Source organism: Dermacentor silvarum, chromosome 2 (genome assembly GCF_013339745.2).
Source record: "Dermacentor silvarum isolate Dsil-2018 chromosome 2, BIME_Dsil_1.4, whole genome shotgun sequence".
Taxonomy (NCBI): Eukaryota; Metazoa; Arthropoda; class Arachnida; order Ixodida; family Ixodidae; genus Dermacentor; species Dermacentor silvarum.
The window spans coordinates 259242459-259269913 of NC_051155.1; the positions used below are offsets into that span (position 1 = coordinate 259242459).

The 27455-nt window shown below is 47.9% G+C and overlaps 1 protein-coding gene across 12 annotated transcripts in view; it reads left to right on the forward strand.

Moving 5' to 3' along the window:
• Positions 1 to 27455, forward strand: part of LOC119440814 (parathyroid hormone/parathyroid hormone-related peptide receptor-like) — a 1097515-nt gene that overhangs the window by 985096 nt on the left and 84964 nt on the right. For 11 of the 12 annotated variants that reach the window (XM_049662649.1, XM_037705691.2, XM_049662648.1 and 8 more), the window contains exon 13: positions 15970 to 16126. In XM_049662649.1, the coding sequence (XP_049518606.1) occupies positions 15970 to 16126 (157 nt within the window). Of the gene's footprint in view, positions 1 to 15969; positions 16127 to 17862; positions 17988 to 27455 lie in introns of those variants that run through there. The other variant, XM_049662651.1, reaches the window with a different exon arrangement.

Below are 27455 nucleotides of genomic sequence, written 5' to 3' on the forward strand. Positions count from 1 at the left end.
TCAAGACGATGGGTAATCTGCCGGAGCCAGTTGTCAATCGCGTTCCGAATGGTCGACGACAGCATGCTAATCTCGCCAATGATCACGCACTTGACGTGACGAAAGGCCAAACGAAAGGTGTTCATTTCGCTTTCACTCGACAATCGGCTCGACAATAGGTGCCCGAATGAGCATTTTAGGCCTAACTGAGCTAATTATGCTTTATAATTGTTCGTTTATTCGCATTACTTGCCTAATCCAGATAACTAAAAAGAAACAACGCAACCACATTAATGTGCTTTGGCGTGCACTATTCTAACAGTGGCTGTCAATTTCGCTTTCACTACTGCTATTTCACCATAAGGCCTTGTCAAGCTCGACGGTGGCTGCCCGAATGAGAATATTGGGCCCCATTCGGTTATTCAGGGTTATTATTTGTGTATGCATTCGGACTTGCCAGCGTGTAAGCATGTTTCTATGCCAGTACTTAAATTGAGAACGATGTGTGCAGGGCGGTGCTTTTTTAGAACTGAGCTTGCATTAAAAGAAATATGCCATCAAATGAACTGCCAAGTTATTTGAGAGGTCACTAGTTAGATGCCCGGCTAGCGTCCCCACCAGCAAAATTTTGGTAGCCCTAATAAGGGCTCTTCTTTCATTAATAGGAAGTTATTACTCTTCGTCGAGTGGGTCAATGCCGGGCAGCTCGCAGTCGCTTTCAGCGTCACCTTCGCCTAGTTGGATGACGATACGCTGGATGTGGTCACTCCCAGATGTGTCGTCTGAATTTTGCCTGCAGGCCCATCACGTGACTAATAATATTTCTCCAGTCTTCCGCCGTGACCTGAGTTTTCTCGCTCAAGATGTCTTCGACCGCGGACAACTTGAAGTCTCTGTTGTCCACAGCGATGCCATTTTTTACCTTTGCCCGCTCGAGCTCAATCGGATTAAATTCGATGTGGTATGGCGGGAGCCTGAGCACAATGCAACTGCCCTTTCAGCTGCGTTGTCTACGATGTAGCTCAGAAAGCGTGATTTAAGAGATGCCACATATGCATCAACTCAAGCAGCTGATTATTCACCATCCTTTCACTCTAGGCGATGTTCTTGCTTTTGAGCCACTCCTCTACTTTTTCCTTCCTCCATGCCGTTGTCGGCAATTTCCCTTCTCGCCTCGTATAGTAAGGTAAATGGTCCATAACAATGACGCTACCAGCTGGCAACCTCTGCAGAACGTCATTGAACCATCCATCGAAGTTTTTTTTTTTTTTTTTTTTGGGGAAGGGCCTCTGAATACATTCAAGCAGCCATCGACGAAGCTATTTTCGCTGCCGATGTGCGTTAAGGTCAGGCGCTGGCTTTTCCGCAAAGTTTGTTTCAGACCCGTCGACGGGCCAGTTTCTCGAGCGTACTGGGGTCCGCGCCTCTGCACCACAGTGTCAGTCCACACAATCGACCAAGTGTTTCCCGCCGTCACCCATGTCTCATCCAGGAAGAAGATCTTTCGGCCTTCCGCCCGGTAGCGCTCCACGTCACTAAGAATGCGATTCCGCCATTCGACGATGTCATCCCGGTCGATAACCATCGAGTTGCGACTCCTCCTCTCGTGCTTGAAGCATATCTCCGCAATCAGGCGACGCAGAGTACACCGCTTCATTGATGGGAGATCCATCATCATCAGCCTATATTTATGTCCACTCCAGGACGAAGGCCTGCGATCGCCAATTACTCCCGTCTTGCGCTAGCTGATTCCAACTTGCGCCAGCAAAATTCCCACAAACCTCACGGCGACGGCGACGGCAGAAATCTGCTTTGGAGTGTCCATATAATTGCTATCGCAATAAAACGCGGTGAAGATTCTTCCGCCTACCTACCTACCTAGTGGCCACTACCAGCACAGAGAGAATATTGAAACGTGCGAGCGAAGTTCGGTTGTAGAAAAGAACGAAGCTGGGCTGGATCGGGTGCGGCGCCGTGGACGGTTTTCGCTGAGCGATACATTCGCATTCATCATCTTGTAGATAAACGCGATCCATCGTCTTGAAGTCGTCTTGAAGAAACGTAAATTCACTCCCGATTATTCGTAATAGAGCACTTCTTTTCATTTCATGTGAGTCGAGCGGGCAGCCTTCATGTAGAGCATTGAGGCCCACTCTACAAAAGATTGCCACTCCTAGGGCTGACTTTTCACACATGTAGGGTAATCAGTAGCGCACCCAGGATCTCTGCCAGGCGGGGGTTGACAGTTTGCCAATACCATCTAAACAGCACTAATTTCGATTTCTTCACGGGAAATGGTAAAAAAAACGCTTTTTGCGAGTGTGCAGACAATTGCGCGTCTTACATCTTAGTTGCAGCACTCAAATGCGTAAGGAAAGAAAAGGGGTTAGGAAAGAAAAGTCGTCCTCAGGGGGGGGGGGGGGGGTTACAACCCCCGAATCCCCCCCCCCCCCCGTCGGTGCGCCACTGAGGGTAATCGGCACTTTTAATAAAGACTTTAATATCCAACCTGTAATGTGCAACTATAAAACGCGTTATTTACGGCCTGATTAGAGTCACTGTCGCGCGTACAAACGCGGCTGTGGAAACACTTCTCCGTGAACCAGAGCAGTGGCGCCAGAGCGGGCGCGGGGAGAACTAGGCCCGAGACGCCGTTTTGGGGCCACGCAACGGGCCGCACCTCTTTTTTCTCTCTCTTCTTTTATTGCGATAGCAATTATATGGACACTTCCACCGGAGTTCTGCCATCGCCGTCGCCGTCGCCGTGAGGTTCCGTATAGATAAAATCTTCGCCGCGCGCTGTATGCCCGAGCGGAAGCGTGCGGGGACGCACGCTGTCACGGAGAGCGAACGCACTCAATCTTCCACGCGCAAGCAAGGAAGCGGGAAGCGAGTGCCGGAGGGAGCGGGGGGGGGGGGGGGGGGGGGGCGCATTTCTACTCTGCCAACAACCGCGCTCGTCGCTCGCTCGCACCGTCTCTTATCTCCACACGGCTCTGACCTTTATGCGCCGTGCATTCGCCGCTCAGTTTCCGTTGAAGCGATAGACCGCACGTACCTTCGCCCGCTGCGACGTATATGCGCTTACTGCCAGCGTTTTGACAGTCGTTGTCTGCAGTCATTCAGTGTGATCTATTCATATTTGTTTGTGCGCGCTCACACCACAGTTAGTAATAGTCGGGCCACATTTTCCAACGCACGCTACACATGCAATGCTGCCCGGGTCGGCAGTGCAGCGCTACAGGTGTGTCCCTTGATGAGAAGCGCTGCCCACGGGAAGCGCTTCTCATCAACACCACCGTTTCACACGCGCCTTCTCGTGGTCATCGAGTCTCTCTTCATGTCGGTCTACTTACGCCGCAGCTCACCTGCTTACTTAAACAGCTCATGTTTACTACAATTCATATTGCTACCAAAGCCGCTCACCTTACTTCGTATGACATTGCTGTGTTGCTATCGCATTCATTGCTTCGCCCTTAGGGCGAAACTGTGACATTTTTTTTTTAATCCAGCGACCGTGCAAGACGTAAGAGAAATTGTTCTGAGATTTTCAACCACTAGAGGTTTTCCTGGTTTCGGTATGAACACTATCCTAGCCGTCTTCCATTCCTGTAGGAGCTGACCTGTATCCCATGCTTTGTTCATTTGTTGAAGGAGGAATTCATAGTCGTCATTGGTGATATTTCGAAGCTGCGATGTTGTGATTAGATCGGGCCCGGGAGTTTTATTGGATTTTGTCTCAGCTATCGCTTGGTTGAGCTCCTCAAGTGTAATTTCCCCACTAAGGTTAGGGTTCGTGGGCTCTGGGCCTGTGTAATTGGCATACTGAGGTTTACATGCTGTGGCTATGTGGTTATCATGTAGTTCTTGGAATAGATCCTCCGGTGTTTGGTAGCCATCAAGCAGCTTGTGGAGTGAGCTTGTTGTCTCGGTGTTGGTCTGTGCTGGGTCTAAAACAGCCCTTATAAAGTGCCAGGCCAACCCCAGGTGTAGTGTATTGCTCATATTGTCACATGTAGTATGCCAGCTTTTGAGGATGAAATGGTCTGAATACGCATCAATCTTTTCGTTTAGTAGCCCTATGCGCCTTCGGAGTCGCCTATTCGTTTTGTTTCTTTTCCATCATTTTATCAGGCCCTGTCTCGCCTCCCACATGTGAAGAAGATGCGTATCTATGTTGGGTGTGTGTTCGGTTTCACTAATTTCTGTGGTATGTGCTTTCACGTGCTTCTTCAGAGAATCGCTCCATGACTGTAGTGTATGCTCCGTTATATATCCCAATTGTTCTTTTCCAAAGCTAGTCCAGACTATTAAGCGGCGCTTGCGTGTTCTTCGTTTATAACATCCTGTGTGCAGTACTATTTTTTTCAGGGTATGGTCACTGGAAAGCGTGTCATGTGTATGGGTGCACGATACATTTATGGGGCCTTTAAGTAGTGTTAGGTCTGGTGTGGTGGCGCGCTCGACAGAGTTGCCGTGTCGCGTGGGTGAGTAGACATCGTTTAGCAAAGTGAAGTTTTCTTGTTGTATGATCCGGTTGACGTAGGTGCCTTTCTGAGTATTTTTGAGTACTCCCAACGCGTATGGGCCGCGTTAAAATCTCCAGCAATTAAATGTGTGAAATGTCTTGCAGGGCGCATATGTGTTACTTCCGCGAGAAAATCTGCTTTCTGTTTTGGTGAACTGTACGCATTTGTTATGTACAGGTGATGAGAGCTACTTGGCTTATTTGTTTGTGTGGGATATATACTAATGGTAAGGCTTTGCGGTGTGTCATGAACATGTGCTGCCGTGAGGTCTTTACGAACCATGATAGTGATCGGCGCATTTTCTTTGTGGGTGCAGGAAGTTCTGTAGCCTGATAAGTTGGGTGTGTGGTTTGCTTCCTGAATGAGTAAACGTCTGGGTGACGATCCTGTGCGGCAATGTACTGCGTGAGCAAGCCTCGCTTCTTAGAGAAGCCCCTGCAGTTCCACTGCCACACAGTGAGATCGTTGGCCATGGTGCTGTCACTCATTTTGAATTGTATTCGGTGAGGGGTATGGAGTGGTGCGCGCAGCACTTGTTTGCCTACGCGACCTAGTAAGTTCTGCTTCGTCGTAGCGTTTCAGTTTGCTGCTGCACACGCACAGTTGTGCTGTTAGTGCCATTTCTAACTGCCGTGAGCTTCATGCCGAGATGTCCGACGATGAGATCGCAGCTTACTACGATTCGGTACTGGAATATGAAGATCAGGCCGAAGGCGCCCTGGGACTGCTGCGACATTATATTTTGGAGTGGTCTAATCCTCCGACCACCGGTACAGGTGCTCGTGTAGAGCCACCACCCTTACAGTCTTAACAGCGGGATGCCTTCTGCCGAGAACGGTCCCCAAGTGAGTACCACTGCAGCACTTGGACCAAGACTACCCAAACTGGACCTGCTGAGGTTCGATGGTTCGACGGTGAAGCGGCAGTCGTTTTGGGACGTGTTCCGCCACAACATGCATGAGAACTCCTACCTCACTGACATCGACAAGTTCCACTATCTCCGCTCTCTTCTGGACGGCCCGGCAGCCAAGGCTATCGCAGGGATCCTTACTACCGAAAACAGTTACACCGATGCCATTGAGATTCTCAAGGAACGTTTCGGGAACGCCAATATCATCGAGGCAAAGTACCTTGAGCACCTGCGTACCCTACTCCGGTGAGCTCTTCGACCCATGTAACGGGATTGCGGAACCTGTAACATTTCGTACAGCTGAATATAAGGGGACTGAGAGATCTCGGAGTTCCTGCATCGTCATATGCAGCAATGCTCGGCGAAGTGTTAGTGAAAGCCATCCCTCAAGATGTCATGGTCAATTACTATAGACACAGAAGCCTTAAAGCAACTAACGATCGGAACCTAAGGTCAACAGCGGAGCAAGACCTTGAAGATCTCGTGCAGTATTTCCGCGTCGAGGTTGACTGCAGGGAAAGAACAGCACACGGTCCACTAGAGGTGTCCAGCAGACAGTACCTGCTGCCCGGATCCGGTCGCCGACAGACACCAGCGTCATCGGCAGCAGTGCTTAAAAACAGTACCACTGGAACGTGCGTCTTTTGCGAGAAGCGTCATGCAACATCAGAGTTTGACTCCTCCTTGGACCACAACGAGAAATGCGTCTGCTCACGGCAAGCAGCAGCTGTTTCCGGTGCACTACCAAGGGGCATCGGGCCCAGGATTGCCGCCGCAAGGTTAGTTGCACCCACTGAGTCGGCAGACATGCCTCATCTATGTGCTATAAGAACAGATCGTAGGCGGTTACACCTGAACCAAAGCAGTCGCTCAGCAGCGCGTCGATGCATGCTACACAAGTAGGCAGCAAGAACCGTTGCACATTTGACACTGCTATTCTACTTCAGACGTTTAGAGCATGAATGCGGGGCAGCAATCTTTGCTGCTACGTACATTCTTGACAGCGGCAGCCAACGTACTTTTGTTAGCCCAGAACTATCGCGCAAACTGAAGCTCGAAGTCACAGATGAAGTTGACTTATGTGTACGCGTCTTTGGGCATCACAGTCCCAGCTGCGCTGCACGACGAAAGATGGTTAAACTTGCGCTGCAGAGTCAGTTTTATGGTACCCTTGTGGAAATTGAGGCTATTGAAATCCCGCACATTTGCGAGGACATTTTGGAGATTCCGCATGACAACGACTTTGTCAAGAAAATAGAGAGTCGTTGTCGGCTCCTGGCTGACGCGGTTGCTTATCCTGGAGCGCTACAGGAACCAGGAATTAGTTTGCTAATTGGGGCAGATGGAAAATATTAAGAGAAGAAGTGACATGGGATGAGGCCCACAAAGAACTGCTAGGATCTAAGAATTTCTAGGAGCTCGACACTCGGATGGGTATTGCAAGGCCCGATAAGCAACGACAGATGTCTCAATCGATCGACGCAGACGAATGTGTGTGTGCTTCGTGATTTGTGTTGCATGTTCGACGATCTCTCAACATCACTGCAGAAATTGTGGCAGCTTGAGAGTATGGCTATAACTGGTCAGCCAGATTGGTCTGAACATGATAATACTGTTTTGAAAGAATTTAACAACAATGTTAAGCTGCGCGACCATCACTACGAAGTAAGCCTCCCTTGGAAAGCGCTTGATGTCGAGCTCAAAGACAACCGGACGGTAGCGATGAAAAGGTTAATTACAGTGCCTCCTCCGCCGACTGTCCAAGAGTGAAGACCTTCTACTTCAGTACGATACGGCGGTCACGCAGTATCTCAAGGATGGTCATGCAGAACCCGTACCTTGGCACGACACAATCCAGAACAAGACGTATTACATGTCACATCACGAAGTCATCAAGGAGTCTTCCACGACTACAAAGCTACGGGTCATTTTTGATGCGTCATCGCATGCGGCCGGAGCGACATCCTTGAATGATCATCTAGAGAAAGGCCCCAACCTCAACAATGACCTGTTGAAAATGTTATCTTTTCGCATGCATAAGTTTGGGATCACCGCAGACGTTCAGAGGGCGTTTCTGCAGATTTCAATCATGTGCGCCGACAGGGATTCTCTGAGATTCCTGTGGTTTGAGAACACGCCGACGGGTGTAGAAGACCTAAGTCGAGTCAGAGTATTGAATGACTCGTGTTCCTTTCGGTACTACATCGAGTCCGTCTCTACTGAGCGGACTCTACAGTACCATTTCCAGCATGGCTGTGAACCTTATAAGACTACTGCGCTAAAGTTTTCTAAATGCTTTTATGTATACGACATGCTGACTGGAGTGGAGAACAACAAGGCAGCTCGCCAGCTGTGTGACGATGCCACGCCCATATTTGCTGGCGCAGGCATGAAACTGCAAAAGTGGGCAACCAACCGCGCTGAAATGCGTGGCTACATTGAGAAGAAAGAACGGTCCGGTACTCCTGACAAGACAAAAATATTGGGCCTTATGTGGGACACTAAAGAGGACACGCTTAGCGTGAATGTACAACCGGTATTGGAATGGTTGAAAAACGAGGAGCCCGCAAAACGATTCATTTTGCAGACATCGGCTCGAATTTGTGACCCACTCGGCTTTGTAGTACCGTTTCTGATCCGAGTCAAAATACTTTTTCAACGCATCTGGCGAATAGGGACGTCGTGGGATCACGGAATTCCAGACGAATTAGTTCAGGACTGGAAGAACTGGCTACGTGAAGTGCCTGATATTGCATCGTTGGCTGTCCCAAGACTGTGCCATCCCTCGAGCTCCTTGTCATACACAAAGCTGCACGTTTTCGCCGACACGAGTAATGCAGCTTACGGAACCGTCGCCTATTTGTGCTTCTCAAGACATGCTGTGGGCTCCGAGAGGCTCTTTCTAATGGCAAAATCCAGAGTTGCTCTAATTGAAGAGCTTTCACTACCAAGACTCACAGCAGCTTTAGTCGGGGCCAGGATTTCAAAATTCAGCAGGAGCACATTAAATATTCCCTCCCTGCAATATTTTTGTTGTACGCACTCCATGGTGACTCTAAGTTGGATCAAAAGATCCGTCACGAAGTGGAAGCCGTTCGTCCGTAATCGAGTCGCCGAAATACAGGACCTAACAGAGCCTTCACAGTGGAACCACTGCTCTGGAAGGGACCTCTGATAGACAGGGCCAGCTTGGCTAGCGACGCGGACCGAATGGCCTCCGACAACAACTGTAGAAAACTGCCCACAACTTGTTATAAAACAATGTGCGCCCGATACCGTCGTTCTACATGCGGCAACAGAGCCCCACCCTGCCCTCTTCGACTTGAGCCGATAAAGCTCCTGGACTCGCGTCCTTAGAGTGACCACCTGGATCCTAAGGTTTTCCGATGGTTCCAGCCGACTAACACGTCAGAAATAAAATGTGCTACTGACTGAAGAGCGGAAGTTTACCGGCTCTCGTACACCCAAACCCAAGCTTTCTCAACTGAAATAGCATCACTGAAAGCTGGGAGCGCCATCGAAACATCATCGCGGATAAAAGATCTCCACCCATTTCCTTGGGGAGGACGACATACTTCTATGCATGAGAAAGCGACTACATGTCGCAGTTATTCAGCCTAGCGTCAAGAACCCTCTTCTGCTTCCTGGCAATTACCGAGTGACGCAGCTGATCGCCCACAGTGCGCACAAGCGTCTCTTCCGCGCTGGAATTGCAGTTACAGTGGCAGAGCTACGGGAGAGATTCTGGATTGTGGCCGTCAGGCAGTGCGTGAAGAAAGTGTGTGTGCCGGTCTGGGCTGGTTGGTACATCATTAGTAAGGGAACAAACAGCGCTAGGACGGGGCGAAGTGAGTAGACAGACAAGAAGAAGAAGAAGAACGTAAACTTTATTATCAAATCGATAAGATTTGAGTCCGGCGTATTTTTAATGGGTCTGGGCACCCGCCGCGGACGCGGTTCCGAGACCTTGTCTCGAAGCGGCTTCCTCGGCTCGCTGGACGGCCCAGAGCTGTACTGTCAGGTTCGAGCTGAGTAGTGCGGTCTTCCAACGCGAGCGGAGGCTGGCGGTGGAAGAGACGGAGGTGTCGACACTGCCCGAATTGTTTGTTATGTCCTGGCATTCCCATAACATGTTATTAAGTGTGGCAACCTCGCCACAGGATGTGCATCTGTTTGTTGTGTACATGTCTGGATACATGGCGTGCATGAGTCTTGGGTTTATGTAAGAATCAGTTTGTAATTGCCTGTAGTGTACTGCTTGCGCCCTGTCTAACCTAGCGTGAGGGAATGGGTATACGCGTCTCTGTAACTGGTAGTGCGTCGTGATGTCGTGGAACCTGGTCAAACGATCCTCCCACGCCCAGACGTTTGCAGTACCCCGCGGGGGCTCTTCCTCCGATGATGCTCGGTGAGTGAGGCCTCGAGCAACGCGGTGAGCCGCTTCGTTGGGGGTGCTCAGTCCAGTGTGTGCCGGGATCCAAAGCAACTGCCTTCGGTTATCGACGTCGGCCTCTCCCTGGTGTATGGGATGTCGCTTGAGTATGTCATACGCCTCTTGCGATATGCGCCCATTTGAAAAATTGCGAATTGCTGTTTGCTAATCGCAGATCACGTATGTAGCCTTGGTTTGTGTAAGGGCTAGTGCTATGGCCGCTTCCTCTGCCGCTTCGGCATATGTCGTGTTCACGGTGACGCTCGTGAGGTGGTTACCTCGGTGGCTAGTAACTGCCGCCACGAAACTCTTCCTGTCTCGATAACGGGCTGCGTCGGTGAAGACTGCCTCCTTGTCGTTGGAGTAACTTTTGTTCATATGTTGTGCCCTGGCTTTGCGTCTCCCCGTGTGGTGTTGGGGGTGCATGTTGCGAGGCAATGGGGGCACCTATAGTTGCTCGCGCATGGTTGTTGGCATTTCCACTTTGATGCCGTGCTGCGTGTGGTATGTAATGCCGAGCTTTTCGAGCACGTGCCTGCCCGAGCGGGTCTTGGATAGGCGCTCGAGTTGGGACACTTGTTGCGCCTCCACGAGTTCCACGAGCGTGTTGTGCAAGCCTAGTTCTAGGAGCTTGGTGGTGCTCACTCCGGGCACAAGTCCCAACGCACATTTGTACGCCTTGCGTATGAGGGCGTTGAGCTTGTTTCTTTCTGCAACCGTCCAGTTGTGAAACGCTGCCGTGTACGTTATTTGAGAAATAACGAAGCCTTGTATAAGTCGTATGACGTTGCCTTCGCGCATGCCCGCGTGTTTGTTGGTGATGCGTCGGATGAGCTGCATCGTGCTGGTGGCCTTTGCTGTTATCTTGCGAAGTGCTTCGCCATTGCCGCCCTTGTGTTCAATCATCATTCCAAGTACCCGAATCTTGTCTACCATCGGGATGGGTAGGCCGTTTGATGCCGTTAATTGGATCTCTTCTTTTTCCGGGGGGGGGGGGGGGGGGGTAGCCTTTAGGTGGGCGCCCCTTTCTGACCGGTCTATATAGCAGCAATTCGGATTTTTCTGCCGAGCAGGTGAGTCCCGTGCCCACCAGGTAGTTTTCCACGCACTGGATGGCCTGCTGTAAACGTTGCTCGATCGCTCCGTCGCTGAACGTTGTCGTCCAGATCGTAATATCATCCGCGTATAGCGTGTGGTGCAGTCCTTCGATTTGCAACAATCGGTCGGGTAACCCCAGCAGGACGAGGTTGAAGAGCATCGGCGAGATGACCGAGCCCTGCGGGGTGCCCGAGCTCCCGATGTTGATTTGATCTGAGTCGAGTTGTCCCACTCGCATGCGAGCTGTTCTTCCCGTGAGGAAGTCTCGAATGTAGTTGTACGTTCGCAGTCTGAGATTTAGCTTGTCTATTTGTCGTAATATGGCATCGTGGCTAACGCTATCGAAGGCCTTCTTCAGGTCCAGCCCGAGAATGGCTCTCGTCGAGCGCCCCGGACTGTCTATGAGTTGGTGTTTTAGTTGCAGAAGGGCGTCTTGCGTGGAGAGATGTCTTCTGAACCCAATCATGGTGTGTGGACATAATTCGTTGTCCTCGAGGTAATCCGTGAGTCTATTGAGAAACGCGTGCTCCATCAACTTGCCCACGCAGGACGTGAGGGAGATGGGGCGCAGGTTCTCTAGCTGTAATTTCTTGCCGGGTTTTGGTATCAGTATGATCTTTGCTTCTTTCCATTGCTGTGGTAGCTTGCCGTGCGCCCAACACTCGTTAATGTATTTCGTCAGTTTCTCAATTGATCCGTAATCGAGATTACGTAGTGCCCTATTGGATATTCGATCGGGGCCAGGGGCCGACTTGGTGTTGAGTTTGACGAGGGCCGCCTGGATTTCGGCAACAGAGAATTCCGCGTCCAGGGTGGCGTTGCTTTCTCCCGTGTAGTCCGGATGTATTAGCGGTGGCGTTTGAGATATGTAAAGGCGTTCCGCATCCCGTAAGAATTGCTGTTCCGTTCCCCCGTAAGCGTGTATGATTTTGTATATGCCTTGCATATGTGTGGTCTTAGTGTTGGCGGGATCTATCAGGTACCGCAGCATCTGCCACGCGCCACGCGTGGTGAGTTGACTGTCCATCTCCGCGCATTTCTCTTCCCATTGTTGTCGTTGCAGGGTAAGCGCGTGCTTTTCTATTTCTTTGTTGAGCTGCGCTATCCGTTTACGCAGTCTCCTATTGTGTCTCTGTTGTTTCCATCGGCGCTGCAGGTGGGTCTTGGCTTCCTACATGTGCAGTAACCGGGAGTCTATTGTATCGAGCCCAGCTTTCGACGGGATCGTTTGCGTCACGCGCTCGATGTCCCGCCGCAGTTGGTCGGTCCGTTGGTCTATGTCTTTGATGTCTGCCACCTGTTGCTTGTCACGATGTTTGCGTAGTTGATTCCAGCTGGTGATCTTCATTTGGCGACCGGCATTGTGTTCCTGCGGGCCGTCTTCTGCCGTTGTGCAAATAATGTAGTGATCGCTTCCCAAGTCTTGCATAGTGTTTGTCCAAGTGACTTGGTGAGTGTTGCACGTAAAAGTAAGGTCCGGCGTCGTGTCGGTGCTGACGCTCCCTGCCTTGTTGGTGCCGCGGGGTCGGTGACGAGTTCGAGTCCGGTGTATTGCACCGTTTCCCACAGATGCGTGCCTTTGGGCTGATCATGCTTGTAGCCCCACGTCGTGTGCACCACGTTAGAGTCCCCCCCAATGAAAAGCTGTTGCCCTTGGGCGATGTCGATTGCCCGTTTGAAGAGAACATGGAAGCGGTGCTGGCGGCATCTGGGACTGCTGTAGATGTTGAGTACGAAGATGATGTTGCGCGTCTTGCGTGGTGGAATTAGTTCTACTAGGACGTTTTCAATGTCTCTGACTTTAGTGTCGTGTTCGATAGCTGTGTGCGCTCGCTTGACCAGCGTGGTGACGTTTGGTTTCTCCGCCTTGCTTGGTATAGACTGGTACCCCGTGAGTTTGGCGGGGCCGTTCGTTTCTTGCAATATGATGACGTCTGGGCATTCGGGGAACGTTTTCAGGTATTGTTGTAAGTGCGCTCGTTTGTTTTGGTAACTTCTGCAGTTCCGGTTCCACTGCCATATTGTGTGTTTTTGTTTAGGTGGGTGTCGGGCCATGTTTATATGCTGTTACATGTGTTGCGCCGCTTCCCTATGCGACGGTACGATCGTGCTGTTCGTGGCTTCTAATCTGGACAGTCTGAGGTGAACGCCCTCCAAGCTCTGCTGGATGGTACGCGTGATGGACGCGATGATGGTTTCCTCCAGATTGCTTAAGCGATCCTCGAGTGCATCTATTCGCGCGTCGCGTATCGCTGCGCGCGTGCGCTTGCGTCGTGTTGCTTCTGTAAGGGCGGGAGTGGGTCTGCGTTTAGTATCGGGCAATTCGACCTCGTCGTCCTCTATGGGTTCTTCTTGTGTTTCCTGCGTGGTCTCTGTGGGAGTGGGTCTGCGTTTAGTGTCGGGGCATACGACCTCGTCGTCCCCTATGATTTCTTCTTGTGTTTCCTGCATGGCCTCTGTATCAGTACTGCTTTTCACGGCATGCTGGAGTTGTTCTATGGGTTCGTCTTTTGCACGAATCTGTGTCTGCATGTATTCTATTTGCTTCTGCAGCGCTTGTATCGCCTGTGTTAATTTAGCTATCTCCGTCTCTGTCTTAGCGGGTGTTTTGTCGCCAGCCTTCGCGGTTGGTGCTCGTTTTCCGGTGACCGCATCTGCCCAGCTCACCTTCTCGGTGGTCTCGGTGTCTCTCGTTGCGATCCTTCTGGGGGTGCGACTGCGCAACCGGCGTTGCTTCCGGGAGTCCGGGGTGCGGCTCCGGGAGTCCGGGGTGCGGCTCCGGGACCGGGAGCGGCCTCGGCTGCGCGTCCTGGATCTCGAGCGGGACTTGCCGGCGGAGCTGGTGGCTTTGGCGGCCTCTTCCGCCTCTTCGGCGGCCCTGTGTCGTTCCCATTGCCTCTTTGTCACGACGTAGGGGGTCTTGTATCGTGCGCGGCAGTTGCGATCCGCCGTCATGTGTGTTCCCCCGCACAGCTTGCAACGGGGGGAGCACTGGTGGTCGGGGCCTGGGTTAATGGCATCGCAACCACGGCACACTTTGTCCTGAGGATTGGGGCACACGTCCATGCGGTGACCGAGTCTTCCGCAGCAGTGACACATGTCGATTTGCTTACGATACAGGGCGCAGGGAAGGAGGGCGCCGCCGTACCTGACATAGGAAGGCACTCGCGGTCCTTCAAAGGCCACTATGACCGTCTTGGTATTACTGAGCCGTTTGGCTGCCACGGCGTGGGGGTTGCGTCCATGAATGATGTTGGTGTGAATAGACTTGGCGTCCTCCTCCAACGGGATTCCCCTGATTATTCCCTTCACCGTGTAGTCGGGGGCCGTCTCGTAGGCACTGACCTCGTGGCGGCGATCACCGATGGTGATGGCTTCTAATTGTCTATACTTCGCGGCATGAGTAGCGTGGGGTGTACTCACGACAATGATGTTTTGGCGGTTGTTGGAACACACGGTGTCCTCCCCTGTTTCTTGCGCCGGCACGTTGGCCGCCCGGTAAATGGCCGATGCGAGGCGCATGGTTCCGGTGGTGGCAACGTCGAGGCCTCCTCTTGGTCGTATCACGATCTTGGAGTCACTTCGTGGGAGTAGTGGCATTTTGCTGTTCCTGATGACTTGCTGCTTTACGTTACGCTGCTGTTGACGCGAACGCTGTCGGTTGCCGTTCGCTCCCTCGCCGGTGTGGGAGTGGGCTCCGTTCTGGGTGTTGCTCTGCGCGGTCTCGCGGTTAGATTGGGTCTTGTATCTGATGGTGCACCAACCGTTGCCCTCAAGAAACTCTTCGGGGGAGATGTCCTCCCCGTTCACTTGGACTTGCATCATTGTGACCCCTCGGGTGGCTGGTGACGTCCAGCGGGCGGACTACTCCGGTAAGGGTTAGCGTGGTGCCGGTCGGGCGTGGCACAAGACCTCTCTAATTCGGAAGGAAGTCGTTTCCCACCTTGAATATGGTGCCAGTAGAATCTTGGTGACTTCCTGCGTACGCTGGTGTTAAATTCATCGAGTGAATGACTGATAATCACTGCGAAATTCTTTGGAAAACGGAGCCGACGTGAGATGCGGCCGCTCCCTTCGGCGACTTCTTCTCTAGACAGACAAGGCGCTGTATATATTGCTTTGTATATATTACTTTGACAGCAATAAACCAGTGGTTGTTAGTTCAGCGCCTTGTCTGTCTACTCACTTCGTCCCGTCCTAGCGCTGTTTGTTCCCTTACTAGTGAAGAAAGTGATCGCGAAGTGCTCATGGTGTGCTCGTTTCCGCGCGAAACCCGCCTGTGTCCCAATGGCACCACTGCCTGCAGAGCGCGTACAAATGGCTCAGCCTTTTGACACTGTAGGAGTGGATTTTGCGGGGCCGATATATGCGAAAGGTGAACCTGATGTGAAAGCCCATGTTGTCATCTTTACGTGTGCCGCAGTACGAGCCATTCATCTTGAGCGTGCTACACTCAATGCTTTCTAGAAGCTTTTCGTCGATTCACCTCTCGCCGCAGCTAGCCTCGTTTTGTTTTAAGCGTGCTTCGCGAGAGCTTCGTGCATTATATGAACTCTTGCGAGGCAATGCAGTTCGAGACTATTTTTGCTTACATGGCATCTCATGGAAGTTTTCGCCAGAACGATAAACTGCCAGAACGGTGTCACCACTCCCCGGTTGGGTGGTGGGAGATTTGAATTGCGATAAAGGTATTCAGACCATTCAGATGCAATTTTCGCGTAACGTAAACTAAGCACAAAACAAGCGTTGTGAGATTTCTGGAATGGTATTTAAACAGTCCACGTCGACTTAATATTTGCCTTTAGTGTCCCTTTAAAGACATTAGTTGCATTGGTTTGACTTTAAAGTACGAAAGTGCCGCCTGGTACAACCACGCACGAGATGACTGTATACTCTAAGCTACTAAATACTATGTCTATTTTAACACGGTTTTTTGCCTTAACCACGTTGTATGGTGCTTACCGCCTGATAAACGTAGCGTGAAGTTCTGAATCAGGATATTTCACTCTTTTCACCATTAGGTGCAGACGGAGCTCCGCAAACTGATCCAGAGATGGCGCTGCGATCGGCGAGGACCCGGCCGAGGCGACAAGCAGCTCCAGCATCGCCACTCGCTCTTCACGCAATCTGTCACGTTCCTCAGCAGAGGTCGGAGTTCCATCCAATCATTGCACTCCGGTGAGCCTGTCGCGATGAGGCTGCATTCCGATTGGTCACTGACCTACTTGCCTCTCCCCCGAAGCGGGAGCTTTGAACACGGGCTGCATAAGGCCACACCCTCGTACACCGAAACGGGGCACGGGAAACCTGATAGCCATCGTTTTCACCTGCATATTTAGGCATCAAGAGGTGACCAGGTCATTGCTGCCGTGTTTTAGGACAAGCTTTCAGTTCCCGGAGTGGTTTCCTCTTTCTTTCCCGTTGTTCGTAGCATTCTTTTTTTTTTTTTTTAGAACTTTGACTTCTTGACTATATTTGATGACGTGGATCACGTTTATGTGCTTTTAGACAATACGATAAATGTTGAAGCGTCCTTCCTTTTATACAGGTTCCCGGAGCAGTTTTTCGCCAGCAGTAAGCACAAAAAAGAAAAGGTCCAGCCACAATGGTAGCATATTTAATAAAATAAATTGGAACATTGGACCAAAGGCGAAGCATTGTCGTCAGCTCCCAAAGAAAAGATTCGATAGACGTTTACCGTCCGTTCCAGTGTATACACCACCACGGTGTGGTATGCGCACAGCTGCTCAGCAGATTGGTTACTGTGTGTGCGCACAGCGGAAGCCGGGACATAGACATTTTTGGCACATAATTTACAATACGCTTCGCTCATACCGGTGTATCCTAACAATTCCCATACAGGCGCGCAGCGAGAACGCTAATGCGCATGCGCACGACGCTCATACCGGCGGAGGAACCTTCCACTGCGCAATCGATTGAGCGGGGCGTGGGAGCGCGTCTACTTGTGGTTTAACAGCCAAGTTGACAGCACGTCGCTGGCGTCTCTTCTAGGAGACGCGCTTGTTAAATAAGCGAAATCAACGAACCTATTTAACTAAGGGCTCCACCCTTCGAGGAAGTCACCCCTCCTCATTAACAATAAATGCTCTCTCTCAACGTAGTGATCATGCAACGCACGTGAAATGTGAGCGTAGGCGCTAAGATTGAGCGGAGCGCGACGTTGCGTCCATATGGCGTCGTCACCTTTGCATCCAAGCGCACTGTGGAATCGTTCGAGCCCTCCGAGCAAGGATACCACGGCAGTACGAGGGCGGTATGGAGCCAACAGCGCGAACACACATCAAGCGCCCGTATAATTGTCGTCGTATTTTAGTATAGCATGCAGTCGAAAAAAGGGTCAGCTTGCAAGTGCACATCCTTCATGTCGGCGCGGGACGCGGCATATGCCTGGCGAATATTTTTCTGTGATCAGACTTCAATTTGTAGTTGGCGTTCGTATGCCCGTCGTTTTCCTTAGATCACTTAGCTGATTCGTGTGACTAAATAAGCGATTGTACTGTGCTTTCTTAGCGTAATATGTTAAGCTACTCCACGCTACGTTTCGCGCTCATGTAATCCTTACAGTCGGTTTCTCTCGGTAGTTCTCTCCCCTTCCTCCATCCATCCTGTGTGAAGACAAACTAGGTGACATTTATTTAAACAAAATGAGGGAAAATTCAGAATGCAGCTACGCATGGCGTAAATAAAAAAAAAAAACACCTAACTGTCTTTTACGGGGCAAGGGTCTGACTGTGTTCTCAATGCGCACATTTACAGCTTTGGGAATTTACCGCTGTTTTAACCCTTTAATGACGGCACATATAACTACCCGAATATAAATGTGCAAAACACATTGAGAATAAGCATAATCAACGAAAAGGAACAAAAATGTTTTACGGCCGAAACTTTTCCAGCAACAGGGAACCACCAGGCTGGACTTCACCCCAAGCCACCTATGACTTCGCATGGAATTTGTACAGACGGGTCTCGCCAGACGTGAATCCTAGGAATAAATTGCAGTTGCTTTACATCACGTGTGTGACAGCACTGCAGCCGGAGATATTGCATCGGTCTGTCCCCCCTGACCGTGCTCCTTCTTTTTCGTCCTGTGTCCCAGCTCTAAACCAACAAATGACGCTTTCTGCCTATCATTCAGTGTTGGCCGAAGAGATTTAGCGAGAAACTTCCTACTCAATACCGAAACGCAGCCAGAAAAACAAATGTGGTATGTTGCCTCTAGGCGACACTCGTCAACTAAGGGTTAAAATTGTCTGGAATATTTTAGAAATCTATATCTCCACCAGAATCAAAAAAGTGGCTGACTAATGAGTAGCACACGAGGAATAAGGATTATAAACAGGGATAAGGTGCCTCAGAAAGGCTGGCCAACGTTTCGATAGGAGGACCTATCGCCTTTGACGAAGATAGGTCCTCCTATCGAAACGTTGGCCAGCCTTTCTGAGGCACCTTATCCCTGTTTATAATCCTTATTCCTCGTATCTCCACCAGAAAAATACACAGCCAATAGTGTAAATCACGCCCGATATAGCGCATTTAAAAGGGTCATATTAGATGTCGGTTTGAATAAATCGTATGCGTATTTCGTAATGATCCCATTTCATTTTTTTCTACATTTGTCATTGCTTCGGATGTGGTTAGGAGACCACCGAGCTGCCGTTATCGCTGCGATCAACCTCTTGGTGTGGCTAATAAGAAATGAGGAATGAAAATTTAAATGGAACGTTGCAAATTGCGAGCAGAGTATTTTGGGAATGTCTTTTCAGAAGCTCTTAATAGCCTTTATCACTTGACACCCATATCTGTTGTAGTTGTGGGGCCGTTGATTTCTAAATTTAATGGAAGTTTAAATTTTTCTGGGTATTTTTGGTATTAAAGAATTGTTACGAAATTTCATGATTACATATGCCCATGAGTACTCCGCAACCACCAGTCTAAATTACTTTTACGTTCCTAGTTTAATCCACTGCGCACAGAGAACATTTATGCATGCATTTGAATGGGACTAGCGAGCTTTCTTTAAGTCACTCCTCTACTGGGCATTCTACAACAACAGATATCACAACATAATTTTACAAGCTTAATATGAAGAAAGAAGACGAAAACATGGATATCTTGCGAAAACTTGAGCATTCATTAGACATGTTTTGCTTTTGCCATGATTTGTACCTGTATGTGCTAAGAGGTATCTTCATGATAAATTCTTCTCCCGCAGCCACCGTATACACTTAACAGCATAAACTGAGCTCTGAGTAATTACGGATTATCGAATCAGTCAACTTGAACATCCGTCAGTCTGCACAGTAGTTTGCTGGTGTCTTTCGAACTGCGGAGGGACAGGGACCTTTGTCAGGCTTGATTGCCTTTTGCCCCTGCCCCTGCTGTGAGCTTTGTATATTGCTTACTGTAAATAAAATACTTACTTACTTGCTTACTTACTTATAGTTGCCAAGCAGACCATGGTGGGTAGCCGAAGTTCTTTACTGCGCGTGTTTACTTTTTCCGGCAGCTCCAGGCCAATCCCGAATCGAATGCCCATGAGCGACCCCCACAACAGAGCGAAAGGGTTCGCCGTTCTTTTGGCAGAGACGCCGGATAGCCTTTGACTCCGTGAGGTCCCTTGGGATACAGGGTCAAGATTATCCGTTAGGACTAATTAGTACCGAGCTTGGGAGTTCGACTGGAAGGAAGAAGAAAATTGGCCAGGAAATGAAAGCTTGGCATCAATGTCTCGACGGAGGGTCAGTGGCGCTCTCGTGTAGATTATTCCACAGGTCACGGGACCACGTCGGCGTTTCTTTTTACAGCGAAGCTCTTAAGGGCTCACTCTTGGATGGTCGCGTCCGGCAATGGAAAAAAGTGAAAGCGCGCGAGGGCGAGGGACGCGTGCTTTCACTGGGATCGAACGCACGCCGGAGAGCAAACGCGACTTCCCAGTGGAAGGGGGGCGCTGGGCGAAGAGGGCATCGAGGCACCCTAAACTATGCGTGTGCGTGTCCGCTCTCCCACGGCGGCAAACAGTGTCCAACAACAGTACCGCCACGGCAGCTGGAAAAGGGGTTAGTGCTTGAGTTCCGACGTAACAGAATTGTTTTTTCGTATATTCGTATTACCATTCGAATCTATCATGTCTGTAGGTTGTAAGTCGTATTTTACGATCGACAGAAAGCTGATCTAGTTGGTAAGGATTCATAATGCAAAAAGGTAAGGGCGTGCAAACATGGACACAAGACAAGTGGACAACACGAACGCCGACTATCAACGGAAGGAAACACTGAGGCCAAAAAGAAAGATATAAAACTCATCTGCGTATGCTCTGGAATGGTATCACCACGTGTACGTGTCAATCGGGTACACGTGCTGGTCTACGTGAGCGATAACTGTTAAGGCTCTCTTCCGTATGTATATAAGGTAATCGAAGGCTGACTCACGCACGCACTTCCACCATTATTCATATGCCAAGCCTCGACAATTAGAAGCGCATCTTCATTCTTATGCCTGTACAATATCGCGCATTCATCGAACTAGGGCGTCCAGTTACAATATTGGCAGTCTTGGCAATGTAAGAAAAGATTGGAAGGCGATCCACCGGTTAACGACCTTTTATGTTCCGTTAGCCTCTGATTGATACACCGCCCCGTTTGCCCTACGTAGAAATGGCCACAGCTAAAGGGAACTTTATTTACCACATCCATACTACAGTCAGTAAAATTATTGTTCTTGATTTGCTTCACTGGACAAATATCTGTTCTTTTCTTTTTTTTTTTTTTTGCCTTTCACCTGCTCCTTTTTTCTCTGCACGGCAGCGCATAACTTACCTAGCTTATTGGGAGCAGCAAAAACAACATTAACACTATCTATTTGCAACTTTCTTAAGCCTGTGCGATATACTGAATGAATGTAAGCAATAGCCACGACTCTTTTCTTGCTATTACTTCTTTCTGTAATCAGGTGCGTTACTCGCGAAATCGACTTTTTAGGCGTTCAGCTACAGGTGGCCACTGCCACGCTAGATAGAATAACCTGCTTCTAATAGGCGCCGGACCTCTGCATTAAAACTGGCGCTCATTTTGGGCATGCACGATCTGGTGAGAGAAGACTTAAGGCACGACAAGGCAATTCCGTTTTTTACTACTTTTGATGCTTGGATTGAAAGTTTAACAATGGCTTCGAAGATCTAGGGGAGCACTGCCAACACACGTGATTTTGTTCGAAGACCAAGGAAATGTCTAGAAACTATATTACGCGTTACTGAGGCAATTCCTTGGTGAACTTTAGTCCTCCTCCATTAAGTTTAAATTGCTCACTTACTGAGGTAGCAGTGGAATCAAATTTATCCTTATTGAGGCAATCATCAGCGTAACGAAATATTCTAATAACACAATCACCCAAGGCCTTCTATTAAGCAGCTGTCAATCTTACTCAGCTAAATATCACTAAGAATAGGGGGCAACCTTTAAACCAATACAAATTCCTGATTTCTCCAGAAACATGCCATCTCTCCACCCAACCAGCGTCGACAGTAAGTACATTGAACTAATTTCTAGAAAAGTACCCGTGGAAACAGCGCATGTCTATAAAAACCGACTCTTGCACTCCTTGGCGGAACCGCCATGCAGCAAGGAGCAATACAAGTCTTCGATAAAAGCTGCACATTCACCGGGATTTTTCTCTGTCCAAAACTGCCCTAATGCCTGAGAATTGTGCAAGCGAAAGGAGTCTGAAAAAACTAGTGAAGCTAAGCAGTTCTGTGGGTATTTAGCTACACAGACCTGCCATGTTCCCTTTCGCTGACACTATAGCACGAAAAGGCTTATGGATCTTCGCCGAGAAAAACAGTTCTAAGGTGAGCGTTCTTGACATTAGAAACAATCCTATCTAGATGATGTCTTAACAGGAGGTCTTAACTGGGGACCTCTCGATTAAGAATGGAACGTGCCCTTTCACCGCGGTTCATGTGGCTTCGTGGATGGAAATTCGATGGCACGAGAGCCAACGGATGTCAAAAAGAGGCGAGTTGTCTGTTTTCAAAAGCGAGTTGCAGTTTCTTAACATCTGTTGGGTTGCGTATATTTTCTTGTTTGCTCTCATTGAATCTGCACATCCAAGCAGTCATACCTTAATCAATATATGCGCGCGTTGTAAGGAAATAAAATTAGTTGAAAGTTGCCGCTGTTTCTGTCATCCCTTCTTTGTTCCACTCACCTTTCGCGCCAGGAAATTTGACAGGCGTGACTTACGCATTTCATACAAAGTGTAATTTTATTGTTTAGTCTTCGTTTAATTAATATTTGGTCTTTCTCTTTTCTCTCTCCATCAACTTCCAAAAACATGTGTATTCGTACTGTTCGCTTTCATTTCCAATTTTTACTTTTAGCCGACATATCTTGATACAACGCAGTTTCTTTTAACCAGTTGTCTTTCTTTCCTAGTTTTTATTTCTCGCGTTTCAAACGTCTGAACGGTTTATTTTAGTTCTAGTTTTCTGTAAAAGCTAGACCAATTGTATGAACAACGCCTGCAAGTTCGCATCTTGTTCTTTTTGTCAACCCTACGTCTTGTAAAAACCAGTGGTGCTCCCAGTTGAGCCGTCTTTATTTCAACTAATGACCACCACCACTTTGTTAAAGAACAATGTCTTTCTTGGTGAGTTACCGCCACTTTCCCGCATCGGGTATTTATACTTCTAACCAGTTTTTCTCCGAGGAAGAAGTGAGAATAAAGAGTAACGGCGACCGTATGGCTAACTATTCTCGGTCATTAACGAACCGGCCGGTTTGTCCCTTTGACCAATGTAAGTTTTTCCACAGCTCAGAGGTATCCCGTTATACGTATACTACGCCTACAGTGAAGCTCAGCAGGTAGGGCCTAGCGTGCTTCTTCTCGCACGCCACTTGAATTTATGTGTCGAAACACGGGCACAAAGACTCGACAACTTATTATTGCGTCGTCGTCGCCCGCCGTCGGCGTCGCCGTTGAGGTTCCGCACAAAGTCATAGTGCGATAAGATCGTGGCCGCGCGCCATATGCTATAGGTGCATGCGAGAGTGAGCCGAGAAGGATGGTATCTTAATCCACCTAGATAGCACAAGGCCTGTACACTTTGCTTTACGACGTCATACTACTAGGGCCGACTTCCATAGAATCTAATATGCGAAAATCAAGCTGCAGTGATTTTGACATCACTTTCGTCACGGCGAGCGTGACAATATAAATTGCGGCAAAAACAAGGAAATCAAGTGGACTCCCCCTCGGGACCCACTCAATCGAGTCTGCATTGAAGGCAGCGTTCTGCTCGCAACTTTTCGCATGAATGGACAGTACACTTCAAGCATGGTCCACGGAATAAAAAGCTACATTCAGCATTTAGTTGTATTACTGATTTTAGAATACGTACAGTGTGCTCTTGATAAAGCGTGGCGTGCAGCTACCCAAATCTCTACGCTTCTTCGTACACCTTAAGCAGAAATTGAGCCAACTCAGTGCAAAAAAAGGCAGTTAAAATTTTGTGCCCAGGCCGTCGGGGCCAGGCGTTTTGCCTTTAGCAAGCAAGGTATGGTATGGTATGGTATGCCTTATCTGATGGCGCATACCCACTGCGGGGGATTGGCCAAGATTTGGGTGGGATTAGGCAATCTTTTTTAATACTAAAATCGGTAAAGCTAAATGGAGAAAATGAACAAAAATAAAATATTTAAAAATTCAAGAAAATCTATTTGAAGCATTTATAAATTCCTCCACGGCTGAGCAAATATCCCTGTGGCACTTTCCAAGAGAGGAGGCTCCTAAAGAAAGGATGTTTAGAATAGAAAAGCTTAAACCAAGCTGTGTAAATTTTGATTCTAGAATATTTTTCCTTAAGGAAGAAAAACGTCGGCAGAATATGAAAAAATGATCTATTGTTTCATCTTCTCCACAGAATGGGCACAGAGGGGAGGGCACCAGACCAGCCCTGTGACGATAGAAGTTTAATATTGGTACGCGACAACGTAATCGAGTAAAGATGACTTCAGTTTTTCTGGCGTGAAAGGAATTTTTGGGCCAAGGGAATAGGAGGTGTCGATATTCTGAGAAATTAGCTACAGCCGGGTTCAAGAAGTCTTGAATAATTGAATATCTCCTGAATCTAGTAGCCGTTAAGTAAGCTATTGTAGGAAGTAATCGTAATACAGGGCCACTGAGGGCCGCTCTCGCGAGACTGTCAGCCATTTCGTTCATGACTAATCCTTTATGTCCAGGCACCCAAAGCAATCTAATTAAATTTATGTGGGCAGGCACTAGAAAATGAAATGTACGTAAAAGGTTAGTGACACTATTTGATGTGAGCGAGGAACATAAAGATAAAGAATCTGTTATTATTACTACCGCTGATATTGATGAATTTAGTTTGCGTAGGGCTAGAACTACAGCTAGAAATTCAGCCAGAAATACGGAAAAGAAGTCCGGAATCCTGATTGCGAATGACCAATTTAGAGCAGGAGAGAAAATGCCAATTCCAGATTTTTCTTCACACTGTGAGGCGTCTGTCGCAATGACCGTACTTATTGATAAACTTAATAAATGGTCTTGTAATAGGCCGTTTAATATATTATAAGAAAGGAGTTTTGCGTTGTTTGGGTAGATGTCATCATATATGATTTGTAGGTTTTCTCGCACATCACAAATAGGCGGCACCTCCCAGATACGTACATTTAAGGGATTGATTAATGTTTGTACGAAGACCACCTGGGGTGTTTGAAAACGAGGCCAATGTATTCCGAAGAATAGTGCAGGCTGGGAAATGAATATGTATTCTAATCTTGTAATAGGGGATTCATACAATTTTAAGATTGTTTGCACAGTCAGTAAACGAAATCTACACAATATTGAGGGCAACCTGACTTCTTGGTGTAGTATGTTATTTGCAACACATTTGGGTAATCCACAACACAGTCGTAGGGCTTCCCGCTCAAGCAGAACAAGGGGACGTAATTTATAAGCTGGCGCACCGGAAAATAATACACATCCAAATTCTAAAATGGGCCGCACATACATTTTATATATCATTAAAAGTGGATCTCTCCGCATTCCGGACCGACTGTTGCACAGCTTACGAAGCATACCAACGGCTCTCACTCCTTTTTTAACTATTTGGTCAATATGGCCGAGCCAGCTGAGGGAACCGTCATATACTACACCTAAATATTTCACAGACTCCACTTGAGGTATAGTCTCGAGGCGATAAGATAGCGATATGTTAACAGGATTGTTAAGAGGGAAAACCAATATCGAGCATTTTCTAACGTTAAGTGAAAGGCGAATTTTGTTTAACCAGGTTTCTATGGCATAGAGGTAGTTTTGTAGTCGATAATATAGAGAATGGATATCACTGTCTGATGCGAAGAAAGCAATGTCATCTGCGTATACGTATGTTTGTACATCTTGATGAAGAGGAATGGAACACATCAGAATGTTAAAAAGTAATGGTGAAGTGACAGCTCCTTGAGGAACACCACGTGATTGATTATAAATACTCGAGGAAAAGCCTCTTAGAGAGCAGTAAAATGTTCTTCCGTTTAAAAATTCATCCATCCAGTTTGAAAAATAATTTGGAATCTCTAGACTTCGCAATATATCTAATACGATTAAGTGTTCAACGCTGTCGTATGCTTTGGAAATGTCTAACGTCACGAGAGCACCTATTTGCCTCTGTCGCCGTGCTAATTTTATTCTACTTTCTAAGTCCACGTGAGCATGCCAAATGGAACATGATGGTCGGAATCCAATTTGGCAGGGGCTAAGCAAGTCTTTGTTCTGTATAAATTTAATCATACGGGCATATAGAATTCTTTCGATTAATTTAACCAAATTTGAAGTTAGGGCAATTGGTCTAATATTATCTATTGTATATCCTTCCCCATGATTTTTAAGAATTGGGATGATTTTAGCGATTTTCCACGCAGACGGAATCCATGAAAACCGAATTGAGTAATTTACAACAGCTAAAAGGTCATTAGAAGCTTCCTTAAATAAGATTCTGATCATAGCAGATGTTACCCCATCCACGCCGGGAGCTGAATCTGGAAGCCGCTCCACAATTTCAGCCAATTCCAACATAGAGATTTCTGTAAAATCATCTGATGCCCTACGTAAGCGAGAACAACTTGGCAATACGGAAGAAAATCTAAGCTCTAATCCCTGCGCAATTTCTTCTAGTGATTGTTTTATTTCATCGCTACTTAAGATTATAGAGTCAATATTAATTTGACGCGGAAGAACTTTTCTACTGCGGAGAAATCGGAACAATGCGCGCTTATTTTTATTGTTAGACAGGAAATCAAAATGCTTACAGTCGAATTCATCTTTGGCTTTTGAAACTGTATGTTTAAAGACTGCTCGAAAAAATTTGTAGTCACTCCAATTTTGTGGACTCTGGTTATGTAATAATTTTTTCCAAGCAGCTTTTCTCTTTCTGTAGTCTCGGGTGCATTCTTCATTCCACCAAGGGCTGTAAGAATTTCTTTTATTCAATCTAATCTCAAATTGAGCCTTTTTTTTAGAGTTTTCCAAAGCGGAACAAATAATCGTGGTTTTTTGTTCTGTAGGCGCATCAGACAGAGATGAAAGGGCATTTCGTAAGCATTTTTTAAAAATGTCGTAGTTTATAAAAGTTCGAACCTGGTCACTCATAAATGTTACAGGACGGGCAACTTCAAATACTATTGGAAGGTGATCACTGTTTGTCGAACACTCAACAGTCGACCAAGAAGTTACGGAAAGACTCGGGCCACAGAATGTAAGATCTATTGAAGAGTAAGATTGACCTCGCACAAACGTAATAGATCCGGAGTTAACACACGTTAGCCGATTGTCTAACGACCAGTTCCATAATCGGGTGCCGCACAAATCTGTTCTTAAACCCCATGAGATATGGTGAGAATTGAAATCACCTGCGATTAGAATTTCACGTCCGCAAGAGTTAATAACACTATCCAGTGTGCTAATGTCCTGTACGCCAGATGGAAAATATGCATTAACTACGGTGAAGGGACAACATCCAGGAAGAACTAGCTCTATCGCTAGGATTTCACACTCTGGAGTAGAAACTTGAAATGAAATTTTAGCCTTATGGAAAATTCTAGATGAAATGAGTGTAATTAATCCGCCACCTCTTGTAGGACGGTCTAAACGAAAGGATCTGTAGAATTTTATTTGAAAAGATTTCGCAGAATTTAGCCACGTTTCTTGTAACATAATTAAATCAGGATTAAGTTGAGAAGTTAGACAAGATAAATCTACTGAAGCAGAGTATAAAGAGCGGCAGTTCCACTGAAGCACTTTTAGCGATCCTATGTTTTGGAAAGTGCAGCAGCCGAAACTGCCTTCTGTAGAATGCTTTGCTTTAGCACAGCACTGGACTGACTTTTCTTAGCTTTTGAGTGAGGACCGGGGGAAGAGTCTTCATTGATAGAAGACATGGTTCTTTTATACGCTCGAGAATTAAGTTCCA